Raw genomic sequence first — 15,228 nt, 5'->3', positions numbered from 1 at the left:
AAAAGATTATATGTTAACACAAATTAATATAATTAAGAAAAAGATAACCATGTTTCTTTATAATTATTAACCAACTAAACACATAGTATGTGACTACCTTGGTTCTACATAAATTCATATAAACAAAAATGACTTTAAACACATGTAAATTAATTCCACCTATTTTGATTGTCAAAACGGGATTAATTTCAAACAGTTGTGCCCATATACAACTTGTTTTCCATGTAAGAACTTTGGGATGTTTGAGTCTTTTAGAGTTAACAGTCTTTAAAAAGGTGTCCTTTAAAGAGGGCATTGTGGGTTTCAATCAAGATTGAGTCTCTGTGTCTCTCTGCATTCTTTCCTTGACCCTGGGGGTCCTTAAGTCATAAAAAAGGGTCTTTGGAGGGGGTTTTACGGGCCTGCTCTGGAGGTTTATCTCACCTTACGATCTTGGTTAGAGATGTCTCTGAAAACTAGCAAAAGCTTGGGTATTTAAAATCACATCTTCAGAAAGTCAAAATTTCTTATTAGAAATTAATACACATTCATCATATCCACTACAAATCCCCCCTTTCAGATCATGCTTTCTTTCTAGAAGCATTGAGCTGATAATGCAGAGATGAATGTAAATAGCAAGGTCAGTGGAATCATTCATTCATACACTCAGGGTTGATACCTTTCTGGGATAATTTAATATGAGAATAAACCTTTATTGGACTTGATCCAATATGCTGGTAAGGTGTTCCCCTTACTTTAAAAGTGTCTGTTAACTAGGAAATATTATTTTTATCAAAGGAAATGTTCAAGAGTAGTTATTCATGCAAATATTTAAAAACATATCTTTGCCTTAGTGATAATTACTGGATAAGCAGGGTGTTCCTCTATAGTTAAGCTAACTACTAAGAACTCTGATTTAACATGGCTAGTGGGCATAGGCCTGTTAGGCATTGGATGTGAGCGTTATTACCTTAGATTGCTGAAGAAACAAAGAAAAATAAGTTTTCCAGAGGAAGAAAATAATTTTTTTTTGTTAAACAGTACTGTGTGCTGACTGCGTCACCCCCCTTTTGAATAGTTTGTCGTGGCTTAATGAATAAGCTGTGCATAGTGACGGACAGCGATACACAAGTTAGAATGGATTACAATGCTTGAAGTAGAAATTAGAATTTTTATTTCTAGATTTATATACCACGGATTACTTTATCAGGTGGACACAACCTAAGTACAGATGAAAGTTTGTTTGTTTGTTTTTTATATATATTCAGTTGTGGAAGTTGACGATTAATACCATTAAAGGTCTTCTGGGTGTCTGCGGCTCTTTTATGACTTAACAAGGGTGTTGTACAAGTCTCATGGTGATTTAGTGAGGTTCCATCTGGTTGTGAGGAACCCATTTGAAGTCAGCACTTTGCTGATCTTTATTCACATTCCTGAACAGAGGATGACTGGTTGGGGAAAGATTTAGGACCTTGTGTGGGTCTGACTTATTAGCCTGTTTCTCACTTTTCATGAACTTTTGGGCTGGTTTAACTGAGTTGTACTTTTGCAACTTGTCCCCCCTTTTCAGCCTTTCACGGAACACATTTTGGTCATAACCATTTTTGCATCCCCTTTTTGTTCTTTTCCAGTCTCTGCTGGCTGACTGCAAATGCGGCTCTGAGGAGTTTTGCAAGCTGCCCTTATCTTGTTGTGTGTTGTATGTATTTTGCTGGACTATGTGATGTTTCACTTTAATCTCTTTTTGTCCTGCACTTGAGAATTGAATGGAATCAAAATCACATGGGATGTTTTTGTGGTTACCCTGGTTTGTCAGGTCTTTTAATTTATCTCTTTCTGGAGGCCATTTGGGATCCAAATAGGTCTTAGCAAAAGGGACTGTTATTGTGTGGACAGTCATTTGTTCATCATGAGCTGAGATTCTCTGGCTCATGGCATCCTTTGTCATTGTTGCAGTGTGAAAGGTGTTAGTAGTCTCTGTAGATCTGGTGTTTAGGTGACAGGAGTGAGCTTCAAGGTGATGTGAGTGTGAGATGGGCAGGGGTTTGTGAACCTGGGCCCAGATCTTCAAACACTTGAAGTCAATCAGTGGCTCAAGCCTGTTGAGCAGGTCCTTGCCAATAAGGAAGGGAATGTTTTCAATAGAAGACACATATACAGGGTGAACCAGACTTATGGGTCCTATTGTTATGAGCACTCTTGCCACATACCTTATGCTGATACCAGTGTATGAATAAGGCACAATTTGGAGGGAACAGTTTTGTAACTGTAATCTCCGTGGGGCATGGTCTGCTGCAGCCCACACTTCATCAAAGAGTGTGGATGACATCAGAGTGATGTCTGATGCAGTGTCCAAGAGAGCTTCTTGTACAAGCTTCTTTTCCAGGACTGTGGTCAGGTTTAATCTACGAGCACCCCCCTTTTCTGTTAAATGGCCAAGGAACTGTGGTGCAGGTGGATCACCTTGAACAAGCGTGACATTAAGAGGAGTCTGATTTTCACCTCCCTTAGTAAACTGGTCAGATGTGCAAGTCTGAATTGCAGGGGTCCTTGGGACATGCTCAGTTTCACCTGAGGTGTCTGAGAAGAAGTCAGCTGTCTGATGCTCCTCTTTACATAGGTGCGAAAACCCCTGTTCAGCGGTTACTGGAATTTCTGTGCTAATTCCAAATCCTTCAGACTCATTTGCATCATCTGAGCTTTCACACTGGTGCCAGTTGTCATCCCTGTTCTCGTTAGTCGAGTTAGGACAGGAGCTTTTGTCTAGGGGTTTGTCGTGTGTGTGAGAGGTTTGGGACCATCCGTGGTCCAAAATATTTTCCTTGGGTGCTGGACTCTCATGCCTACTGGTGGGGAATTTATTCTGAGGGTGCCCTGATATTAACTGATTAACACAGGGGTTTGAGTGATGTTGAGTTTCACCTGACCAGTGAGGACTGGAGTGAGGAGAACTCCTATTGGATTGTAAAGGTTTATTATACCCCTGATTTTCTGTAAGCCTGTGAGATGGAGCGGGTTTTGGATACCATGATTCAGCCCTAGTGGCTTCGTCTAGCTCCATGGGGGAAGGCTGAGTGTAACAGCTAAAATTTTGTGGCACTTCTGGCCATTGATTTAAAGTTTGTTGGTCTTTTAAAAAGCCTTTGAGTGCTAAGTCACGCAGCTGTTTGCTAGACAAGGTGCGTGGACATGCTGCAACCCCTAGATAATAACTAGTGTTGGGATGGAGATTTAGGACAAACAGTGTTTTGAAATCCAACTCTTCTTCCATTCCCGGTTCATTTCGGGGCCCGAAATAAGCTTGTCTAAGGCGGTGATAGTACTGATAGGGTGACTCCTGCCTTTGTTGTTTAACTTGCAGTGCTGTCATCAGTCCTGCCTGTGACAGCTGATTGGAGAACTCCTTCTCCAAAGCGTCCCAGAGCACATCATATTGTCTCCTGACATAGTTAGGTTGCCGTTCAATGAAACTGCTGACTTCCCTGCTGGATGTCATTCTGATCAGGTAGATTCTGTCATCTACCGTGGCTCCGGGGAACCTTTGCAAAAAGAAATCTATATCTCTTAGGTACGAATAGATTTCATTTGAGCCATCTGGTTTTGGCTCGAAGCGCATTATGTGGTGCGCAATTCTGTCCAGGTCCCTGTAGGAGGGAGTCTGGTAATGTGCTGGGGGCGCATAGCTAAACTGAGAGAACCTATGTTCAGCTGTGTTTGGGAGGACTCCGTTAGCCTCCAGTGGTGGAGCTGGTGTAGGGGCTGTTGCTGCTGGGAAAGGTGACTCAGGGATACCTTTGGACTTTGGATTCTGCAGCTCCCTGTGAATGTGAGTAGTTCTTTGTTGGTTGCTAAGTAGCTGTGAGCGTACCTTCTCTAGCTCTGCTTTAGCAATGTTTAGCTTGCTTTCTGTCTCTGACTGCAGGTGCTGAGACAATTGGAGTTCATCTTTGACTGCAGCAAGTTCTGCTGTTTTTGCATGCAGTGCCATTAAATGATCAGGCTCTTTGCGAGCATTTCTGATGTTCTCCATTTCTGGGCTCATCATTTGTGTTTTCACTGCTTCTAAGTCCCGGTCTATGTCCCGGACAATGTGTTTAAGTTTTTCTATTGCTAGTGTAGCCATATGGCTGGCTACCTTCATTAAGGCCTCGCCTTTAGGTTTCTCCATTAAATGGAGGGCCATTAATTGTGACATCAGATTTGCCATGTGAGAGGGCTCAACGCTGTGGATCATGGCTGTATATTCTGACACTGTATTCTGGCTCCTGTTGAGCTTGCTAATTACAAATACACATCAGTCAGGGGACTTACCACTGATGCTTGGTGACTGGGTTGTGTGTCAGATTTAATACTAACTAATGTTTAATTATTGCAGTTTTATTTTATTTCACCTCAACCAATATAGATTTTATAATCAGCAATTGGTTACTTCCACTTATGGAAGTATGAGTAAAGGATAGAAGCAGTACAACAAATATAACTTACAATTTACATGTGAATTTACTGTACTATATGAAAGACAACTGCTTTTAATTAACTTGCACTTACACAAGTCATACACAAGAGTGCACCAGAGAAACTTTAAATGCAGGAACGCAAGTCATGCGAAAGGGGGCACTATAAATTGACTTCAGTTGCAATAGCACAAGATTTACACAAGGGTGCACATTATGCACTAGGCACTAGGCTCCCATAGAGTTCAATGTATTTTTAGAGTGTATTTTTAGAGTATTTAACTCGTCATAACATGCTCAATTCTCACTTAATCTGCATATTTTGGTATGGTATATACGGTTAAGTGATGTGGGGAAATCTTTCTGAGCTATAAGCATTTGTTCGGAGGGTGGGTACGCTCCCATAGGAACGCATTGAAATTATTTTTTTCTTTTTCAATTTTCTGCCGAACATTTCACCATAACTTCCTCATACTTTCACCTACAGACTTTATTTAAATTTTAAATGGTAGAGAAATTTCCCCTTTCTCAAACTTGTAAGACCACTTGAGAATACCATTCTTGAGTTATGAATTTTTGTTTGACACTTGGGAGGGTTTTACTCCCATAGAGCTCAATGTATTTTAAGAACGGGACGGCACGCAGATTTTCAAAACTTTGCCTGTTTTTAACTCGTCATTACACCATCAATTCTCGCTCAAAGTGCAAAAATTTTTACACCATCTTGAGCACCAGACTGTCCTTGTCGCTACGGTATGTTTCATTCAATTTTGGTTGGGAAAACTTTCGAGCTGAATTCGGGTGATTTTTTGGAAGGTGTCCAAATTAAGAATGTTATTAGGTTAATTGATTGTTAGGAAGCCCTTTTCCTGTTTTGTTGCACAGCTGAAAAACAGTATTATAATAATAATAATAATAATAATAATAATAATAATAATAATAATAATAACTAGAGGTCTGCATTTCCAGGAGGAAGATGTTGCGCCGCTGAAACCCCCGTCCCCCGATCCGCATCTGTCTTTCCTGCTTAAAGTGAGGTTGTCGATACGGTAAACGCGTGGGTCCCTATGCGACGCTATGGTGAAGGAGTTGACTGCTAAGCTGTTGGTAGTGGGATGTTAAGAGAGCAGTCTCCCACAGGCAGTTTACATTGGACTCTATGGAGCTCCGTAGGCCGTGAATGGAAAGCGCTACATTTTGAATTCCACCTTTAAAAACAATTCCACCTTAAGAAACCCACAATTGTATTGAGATGTCCACATTTAAAAATTACCACTGTAAATAAAGGATAAAATGTAGAAAAGACAGCCGGTATATTTTGAAGGCGGTATTCTAAAAAATTCCACCTTAAGAAACCCTGGATAATTAAGACATCCACCTTAAAAATGACTTTTAAAGTGTTAGAGACTGCCTATGTATTTCTGTGTCCCTCACAGCTCTTCCCCTCAATATCTGCCTCTGCCCCCTCCACCTCCCCCCTCTCTCTCTCTCACACGCACGCTCACAGAACACAACTGACAGACTCACTATTCAATGAATTTCGACCAGGGGGGACCCTCCAAAAGACCTCCCGTAGCTCGAAAACTTTCCAGGGTTCAAAATTGAATGAAATATACCGTAGCAACAAGGATAGTCAGGTGATCGAGCTGGTGTAAAAAGTTTTAATTTTGAGCGAGAATTGATGGTGTAATGATGAGTTGAAAACATGAGAGATTTTTAAAATTCTGCTTTCTGAAAATACATTGAACTCTATGGGAGCCGAAACCCTCCTAGTGCTGAACAAACCTTCATAACTCAAGAACCGTCCCCCGTCGTTCCTCGCAGGCCAAAAGAGTCTTAAAAGCATAAAAAGATGGCCAATACATTTTAAATACCACCTTAAGAAAAATTCCACCTTAAGAAACCCACAATTGTATTGAGATGTTCGCCTTTAAAAATGACCACTTGAAATAAATGTTAAAATGTTGAAAAGACTGCCAGTATATTGTGAAAGAGGTATTCTAAAAAAATCCACCTTAATAACCCTGGATAATTAAGATGTCCCCCTTAAAAATGACCTTTAAAGTGTTAGAGACTACCTATGTATTTCTGTGTCCCTCACACCTCTCCCTCTCAGTCTCTGCCTCTGCCCCTCCCCCTCCCCCCTCTCTCTCTCTCACACGCACACTCACAGAACACAACTGACAGACTCACAATTCAATGAATTTTCAAACGGGGGGGACCCTCCAAAAAACCTCCCGAAAACCTCTCGAAAACTTTCCCAGGTCCAAAAATGAACGAAACATACCATAGCGACAAGGAAAGTCTGGTGATCGAGGTGGTGTAAAAAATTTGTCACTTTGAGCGAGAATTGATGGTGTAATGAGTTAAAAACAGGCCAAATTTTAGAAAATTTTACTTTCTGAAAATACATTGAACTCTATGGGAGCTGAAACCCTCCCAAATGTTGAACAAAAATTCATAACTCAAAAATAGTATCCTCAAACAATCTGAAACTTACAAGTCTAAGTCTAAGAAATTTATCCATGTAAAATTTAAATGAAGTCTGTAGGTGAAAGTATAAGGAAGTTATGGTGAAATGTTCGGCAGAAAATTAAAAAAGAAAATAAAATCATTCCTATGGAAACGTACCCACCCTCTGAACAAATGCTTATAGCTCGGAAAGATTTTCCCAAATCACTTAACTGTATATACAGTTGCAACAAGGAGAGTCTGGGGATCGATCTGGTATAAAAAAAATCTGCAGATTGATTGTGAATTGAGCGTGTTATGACGAGTTAAAAACAGGAGAATAAAATACGTTGAACTCTAATGGGAGCCGAAACCCTCCCTAGTGCCGAACAAAAATTCATAACTCAAAAACCGTATTTTCAATAATGTTCAAATTTACAGGTGCTAGTAAGGATAAGTTTCTCTACCATTTAAAATTTAAATGAAACTATAAGGAAGTTATTGTTCGGCTGAAAAGTGAAAAAACGATTTTCGGGTAGAGAAGCTACCCGACATCACCCACTCCAGCTGCCACCCATTGAAATGAATGGAGGGATATTGAAGGAGGGATAGAAAGGGAAGGATGAGTGCAAGAGGTCCAAAAACGAAACATGATGGGTCTCGGTACGACAGGGTCCGACCGTCTGAAATCTTGTGTCCATAGCTTGAAAAATGACCGAGTTAGAGCACTTTGAAAATTAATTCCATAGAAATGACTGGGAAAAACGGAGCGACAAACAAGTGGGTGAACGAGTGCAGGTATGGGAAAGCTGTATAGAAGAACAATATATTGCATCGCTGCTTAAAGCAGCAGGCGCAACACAATAATACTTTGCACTGTAGCCACTGAAACTTGAAAATGTTTAGTAAAAGGTATATAGCCCTTTTCTGACTTGTGATCATAATGCGCAGCCGCAGGTACTTAGTGAGCTTCTTTTGACTTGATTAAAACAGCTGTTCCAAATGAATAAGAATAATTAGTACATCGTCTTAATATCTTTTGGGAGACACCTGTGTCATTTCCTGTCAAAAATAAATATATAAATAAATAATTGCTGGTTGAATAAAAGTAACATTAAGTCAAAATTTGCCATGTATTAATAATTTTGTATATATTAATACATAACTAAATATAAAAATAAGTATAAACTACTTGCTTTGATTTCTGCGCTTTTAGTGTGAAACACCTTTTTTTTATAAGAATACAGTAATGCAGCAGATTTTTTTTTTTTTTTTTGCCACTCAATCTGGCTCACCATGGTCTAGGTGGAAATTTACTTCAAGGCATACACTCCATTTCCATCTCATTCATTCATTTAGAGCTAGAGGACTTCTTTCTGAAAATGTAGTATTCAGGTGTAGATTAACTTTATATATACATATTTGTCATACTTTTTTCATCTTCAGTCCAGGTTCAAAGCCGGTAGATTTCCTGTCAATGACGAGGGCAAATGATCCTGTGCGGCGTCTCTCCACTGCATCCTCCATCACCAAGCCTGCTCACTATATTCTGACCACTCAGTGGATCTGGTACTATAAGGGTGACCACGAGAACTGGATAGAGTATGGCAGACCGGTACAGCACCAGTTCACCTTGTGCATGATGCAGCTCTTCTGATGACTTTGAGCTATCAAAATAAAAGAAAGCCATGAAAGCAGCCAGTGGCAATATATATTTAATACAAGTATTTCTAAATTTTCAGATTTTTAAAAATATAAATTAATGTGTTTTTCTATATTACTTAGGTGTGATTTATAAACACACATACACACAGTATTTAGCTGCTTTTGTGTGTGGTCATGGTGTACAATTGGTGTGTTCATGATCCACTGTGTGACTTCCATAGGATGATAAGCAGCGTGTGACATCTGTAACATCTCGTGATCTGGAAGAGGCATTTTTAACAGGCAACACACCAGAGGTCACAGTCATAAAGGCCAAGAGGCATTACTTGGTCAGTTTCCAAGGTAACAGTGCACGCGCACACACACACACACACACACATATTATAATGTGTTTCTATATAGTTAAAAACACAGGTGGTGTCCAGATCTGAGTGTTGGCCCTATCCCTCTGAGATTACAGGTTTGAATCCAGATGCTTCAACTAACCAAAGTCGGTAGTTCTGGAGAGCACAATTGGCCTCACTCTCTGCATTGGTTGAAAGGGACAGTTTCCTTTCCATCACTGCACTCTATGCTAGCTAGTATGGTGGTTTGTCAGCTGGAGTGATAGATCAGGAGAATTTGTTTTTTCTCTTCAGTGGTGTTGTATAAGTTGAGGTTTGGAAAGATGACATATGGGCTGGCTTCATGTGTCTCAAAGGAAGCAAGTGTTTGCGTCTACATTTCCAGAACAGGTAGCAGTTTGCAGTCAGGAAGTGAGTTGCAAAAAAAAAGGCAGATACTGGGATATGCAAAAAAATAAATAAATAGGGCCTTAATGAATCCAGCAGAGTAAAAATTAGCAAATATTTGACCATGCTGAACAATGTATGAGTTATCCATTGTCTAATTCTTAAAACTATACAGCATGGAAACCAGTTTAAAGCTCATTACATTATCAGCCGTTATACAATTAACCTAACTCCAGCCACCTGTTAAATTAAAATTATAAATAAATTATAATTAAAATTAAAATTTAAAAAGGAAAATGTTAGGATCATAGCAGAATAATGAGATATTTACTCTATTGCCTCTTTCACACATGAACTCCAGATGATTTCTAGAGAAACTCCAGAGTATCGGGTCCAGAGATGTCCTGGAGTGGTTGTTCGCACACAGCGGGAGATTTTCTGTTTCAGGCGCGCTCTTGCAACAAGATGAAACACGTGCTTTAGGTGTGGCACAGCACGTGCAGGAGAAACTCTTGAACATTTCCAATGTCGTTTTCACATGCACTAAATCAGACTTTAACCAGAGCATGTATTAGAGTGTGAGGAGGGTCATGTCTGGGTTAGGTCTGGGATGAATGTTGTGGTTGGTCACTTTCGCACAAACACTCCTCTGGGTAAACTCCAGAACATTTCTGGATTAACCTGCATGTGTGAAAGGGACATAAGTCAAAACATTTCATTTTATGGTTCTTTCTAAAGTATTATGTGCCCTCTGTTTTAGATATGTACCAGAGGAACCCGAAGCACAACACAAAAAGAAGGGTACGCAGACGTCCACGCTTTGTGTCTATCAGTGAGGTGGAGAGCAAAGTAGCACAATAAAGCAAAGCAGACATGCACACCTACACGTGCATACTGATATTAAACTTGTATTCAAAAACAGATTCAAATATAGCAATGAGTGCCCAATAGTTGATGCTGACCACTGATCTGTGGTTGTGACATGAAATATAATTAGTTTTTTCAAGCATGCACAAAAATGAATGAATATAATTAATGTTTTTACTATAATAATATGTAATCTATAATATTACAGACAGGCTTTTTATTTTTTTATTTATTTTTTTTTTATGTGATTGCAGAAGCATTGGACATTGTTTTGTAGAATTGTGGCAATTTTTTGTTTAACTGTATGTTAGGCTTTCAGTTATTTACATTTAATACTAAAATATACTAAAGATAAAAATTATAAATGTGTTACTATGAAAGAAACCTGATTATCAATATAAAGATTAGTCCTACTGGGCTATGTGTAACAGTTCAGTAGCTGATACAAATATGGTTTTATTTCACCTTGGATGTATTATTAAAATAGCATATGTTCATGTTTGAGGTTATTATTTATTCATGTTACCTTGTTAAACATATGACAGCAATTTTAACCATTGAACTGTTGGTAAGCTTTGGTGAATTTAGATGATTTCTTTAGATGTTTTAAATCTAAGAGAACAACCAATTGGCATTGACCCTCTGAGACAGAATGTCTCCATGCACCAAAAAGCCTAAAGAGAAATCACCATAAATCTGAAGACGACACACAATACACCAAAACCCACTTCTTATTTTTCACCTATCCCACATTTTTAAATGTCTCACCTTGCTCCTTGGAACTGTTTAACAGTGTGTATTGGTTAAAATCTCCCCCCACAAAATGGGACAAGCCTTTAAGAGCCTGATACATCATCAGCAGCTCTGCCAGTCTGCAGTAATATCACAGAGGAAGTGTAATGCTGCACTTCACTGCAGGATTTTAATTCAATTTAAGGCATCATATGACTTCAGAACATACATTGTCACTCAGTTTCAAGGGCCATGTAGCAATAACGTTATTGCCTACCTCTCTACCCAAACAACAACACCTAGGCCAAATGGAGGTGTACAACACACAGGAATTTTACAATTCACATCTGAGAACAAATTAACAAATTAATTAAAAAAATTAACAGAATCTGTCTGAAATTAAAAAAAAAAAAACTAATCAAATAATGACATTTATTTGTGGACTGGACAGTCCAGTAATAAGAGTTTCCTATGTGTCATTCAAGTATTATGAAATTAAAAGTGGTATATTTGTGGATCAACTCCTCCAAGTTGATCAAGTACTCCCAGTGGCAGAAATCTGACATGCACCACCTATTTATTCAGACCATATTTTTACTCATTTTATCTGAAATGTGTACTAAGAGTTTCTAATGTGATTTAAGTTTTAATACTTGTATATAAATATTGTATATTGTTTGTGTTTCAGTTTGCCAAGCTTTTGGATTATGTAACTAATTTACAGACAAACAATACCCAGTCTCTGTCATTATATACAGTACTGTGCAGAAGTCTTAGGCACCTAAGATAAATTATATGTATCTAAACTAATGCCTAAAATCTTTTTTTCTATAAAGTAGTACGTCTGAGTGAGTTTGAAGAACAATGTTTTCAGATTGTCATTGATTGCATCAATTTGTTAAATCAACAGCACACATTATTTAAAATCATTATTTATTAACCAGTAAAACCTGGTATTGGATGATAACCTCAAATAATACGGACTGCCACAAGGAGAGAATTGGGAAAAATTAAACAAACACATTCACACACAGAATATCACACTTCCTGGAATAATTTTATTATTTGGTTTTATTCTAATGTTGAGTGTTATTTGTTGCTTGCTTGTTTTTTTTAATCAAATAAACACTTACTGTTCAGATAAATAGCTTTTTAAATCTCAAACTCTTGTGCATAAAACTTCTGCACAGTACTGTATATAGACTCACATGCTTGAAGTGTTTAATTATTGTAATATGGAAGAATCTGCTTATTAAAAGGGCCATTGCCACAAGATTAACATGCATGGGAGGTTATTTTGAGTCAGAATAAGATGCCATTTCTACCTGAATTTCAAAGGAATGGTCCAAAATATACAGTACAAAATCCATCTTCTGAAAAGTTAGGACACTGTCCAAGATAAAAAGAATGTTGAATTTTGATAATGTTCAAATAACTTCAAATATTATATTGAATGTTTTTTTTATTTAATTATTTTCTTAATAATAATTTCTTAAGAAATTAATTCTTATTTTACATTTTGAAACTGAGAAATGTTTTTTTTTTTTTTTCATTTGTTATGAATAATAATAAATAACTAGAGGTCTGCATTTCCAGGGGGAAACGCGAGATGTTGCGCCGCTGAAACCCCCGTCCCCCGATCCGCGTCTTTCCCCCGATACGGTAAACGTGTGGGTCCCTATGCGACGCTATGGTGAAGGAGTTGACTGCTAAGCTGTTGGTAGTGGGATGCTAAGCGAGCAGTCCCCCACAGGCAGTCTACATTGGACTCTATGGAGCTCCGTAGGCCGTGAATGGAAAGCGATACATTTTGAATTCCACCTTTAAAAACAATTCCACCTTAAGAAACCCAAAATTTTTTGAGATGTCCACATTTAAAAATTACCACTGTAAATAAAGGATAAAATGTAGAAAAGCCAGCCAGTATATTTTGAAGGCGGTATTCTAAAAAAAATCCACCTTAAGAAACCCTGGAAAATGAATACATCCACCCTAAAAATGACTTTTAAAGTGTTAGAGACTGCCTATGTATTTCTGTGTTTCTGTTCCTGTATTTTTTCTCCTCAGTCTCTGCCTCTGCCCCTCCCCCTCTCTCTCTCTCACACGCACGCTCACAGAACACAACTGACAGACTCACGATTCAATGAATTTCGACCGGGGGGGGGCCCTCCAAAAATCCTCCCATAGTTCGAAAACTTTACCAGGTCCAAAAATGAACGAAACATATCGTAGCGACAAGGAAAGTCTGGCGATCGAGATGATGTAAAAATTTGTCACTTTGAGCGAGAATTGATGGTGTAATGATGAGTTAAAAACAGGCCAAATTTTAGAAAATTTTACTTTCTGAAAATACATTGAACTCTATGGGAACTGAAACCCTCCCAAGTGTCGAACAAAAATTCATAACTCAAAAACAGTATTCTCAAACGATCTTAAACGTACAAGTGTGAGAAAGGGGAAATTTATCCATGTAAAATTTAAATGAAGTCTGTAGGTGAAAGTATAAGGACGTTATGGTGAAATATTCGGCAGAAAATTGAAAAAGAAAAAAAAATAATTTCAATGCATTCCTATGGGAACGTACCCACCATCTGAACAAATGCTTACAGCTCGGAAAGATTTTCCCAAATCACTTAATTGTATATACCGTTGCGACAAGGAGACTCTGGGGGTTGATCTAGTATAAAAAAATCTGCAGATTGAGTGTGAATTGAGCATGTTATGATGAGTTAAAATCAGGAGAAAAATTTAGAAACCGCACTCTGAGCGGACAAGGTAACGCGGAATAATAAGAACACTGAAAAATAGAAGAACAATATATTGCGCCCCTGCCTAAAGCAGCAGGCGCAACATAATAAATTTGATTCCAGCAGCAGATTTAAAAAAGTTGAGATGGGCAACAAAACTTTCATTGTAAAATGTTACAGAAAAAAAAAAAAAACGTTAACTGGCAGTGACATGACTACATGCTACCATGGACGTTGGTAGACCGGTTTTAAAATGTTCTTTCTGAGAAACTTGCACAGATGATTTACAAAATTCCACTGTGATTAAAGATATAACAACTTCGCTGGAATGTTTACATGAAGAGCTCTGTATTCTTAATGAAGACATCACCTTGAAAAAGAAATGTAGAAAATTGGAAGCTTTGCTTTCATTATTTGAGGTAAGAATCTCTGAGGCTGAGCGCTATAACAGAAGATGGAGTTTGTGACTATATGGTTTGCCCGAGTTTGACAATGATAAGTACCCACTGACCAAATTAATAATGGGAAGAGATTTTAATATGGTAAAAATTATGAGCTTCGTTCAAGGACAGTTATTTAAATGATTTATGAACCTCAATAAATTGAGGGGTTTGTTTATTATAATGAAAATGAGCCTTTCTGGGAGACCGCAAATTAAAGGAAACAGTAGAAAATGAGCTCCAGAAAGATGATTTTATGAGCTTTCCTGGAGACTATAAATTAAGAAACCAATAGACAATGAGCTCCAGAAAGACGTTTTTAGATGCTGAGAATAGGAATAAGGAGAGCAAGGTGTTAAAGCTGAGTAATTAATAGGGTACATTGGTGGAAACTAAGGTTTAATCATGGGAATTAAGGGTAAAATTGTTATTGGAGAAAAAGAGATAATTTGAAATCTCCATATGTTGGCTTTTATTGGGAGAAAAAAGAGATCACGGGTTTAAGTTCCTCTCAATTTCGCTGAAGCTTTGAGATCTTATACTTTGATTGGGGAGTTCTCCTCTAACAAGTGTGTAAGGCCTAAGATTCACTCTTGAAAAAGAGAGAGATGGCAGGACTTTGATTTGTGACGTACTGATAAAAGCCACGTTGATTTGGTTTAAATAGAAACTAATAGTTATTTGGGCAAATTAAAAATATAAATGTATGAAAATATTGATGTATATTGCTGTGCAGGGGTTTGGAGCTCCTGAGAATGGGTGCGTTTGAACTGAGTTTTTCTATGGGTGTGGTGCTTATGTTGTGCTTGTGATCTAAAATAAAAGGGAAATAGAAGATAAATCTAACATAGTGGGTGAGAGTGAATTGGGGGAGCAGAAATTGGTTTGGATTCTCTTTGAATACAATGGTTTGATGAAATTGAGACACATTGTATGGGATAATTGTTTTTGACCAGTGGAACTGAGTGATGGCCTTATATGGAGAGAATTTCCACAAGATGGAATTTGGATTGAATTAATAAAGTGTGTTGGAATGGTGTTGTTTAGTGGGATGTTGAGTTTTAAGAACCAAGATGCAGGGTTGAAAATTTACTATCATTCATTCATTATCTGTAACTGCTTATCCAGGTCAGGGTCGCGGTGGGTCCAGAGCCTACCTGGA

General features: G+C 38.1%; 1 protein-coding gene across 1 annotated transcript in view; it reads left to right on the top strand.

The window, feature by feature from the left end:
• The window catches only part of parp12b (poly (ADP-ribose) polymerase family, member 12b), a 45,899-nt gene extending 33,755 nt beyond the window's left edge, over positions 1-12,144 (top strand). Inside the window, exons 6-8 of the mRNA XM_066669473.1 lie at positions 8,331-8,499; positions 8,771-8,891; positions 10,041-12,144. Of these exons, the coding sequence (XP_066525570.1) occupies positions 8,331-8,499; positions 8,771-8,891; positions 10,041-10,141 (391 nt within the window). The 3' untranslated portion in view covers positions 10,142-12,144. The remainder of the gene's footprint in view (positions 1-8,330; positions 8,500-8,770; positions 8,892-10,040) is intronic.
• Positions 12,145-15,228: the final 3,084 nt, after the last annotated feature.

The sequence above is a fragment of the Hoplias malabaricus genome, chromosome 4 (genome assembly GCF_029633855.1).
Source record: "Hoplias malabaricus isolate fHopMal1 chromosome 4, fHopMal1.hap1, whole genome shotgun sequence".
Classification (NCBI taxonomy): domain Eukaryota; kingdom Metazoa; phylum Chordata; class Actinopteri; order Characiformes; family Erythrinidae; genus Hoplias; species Hoplias malabaricus.
This window is presented reverse-complemented; position numbering and strand designations above follow the sequence as displayed.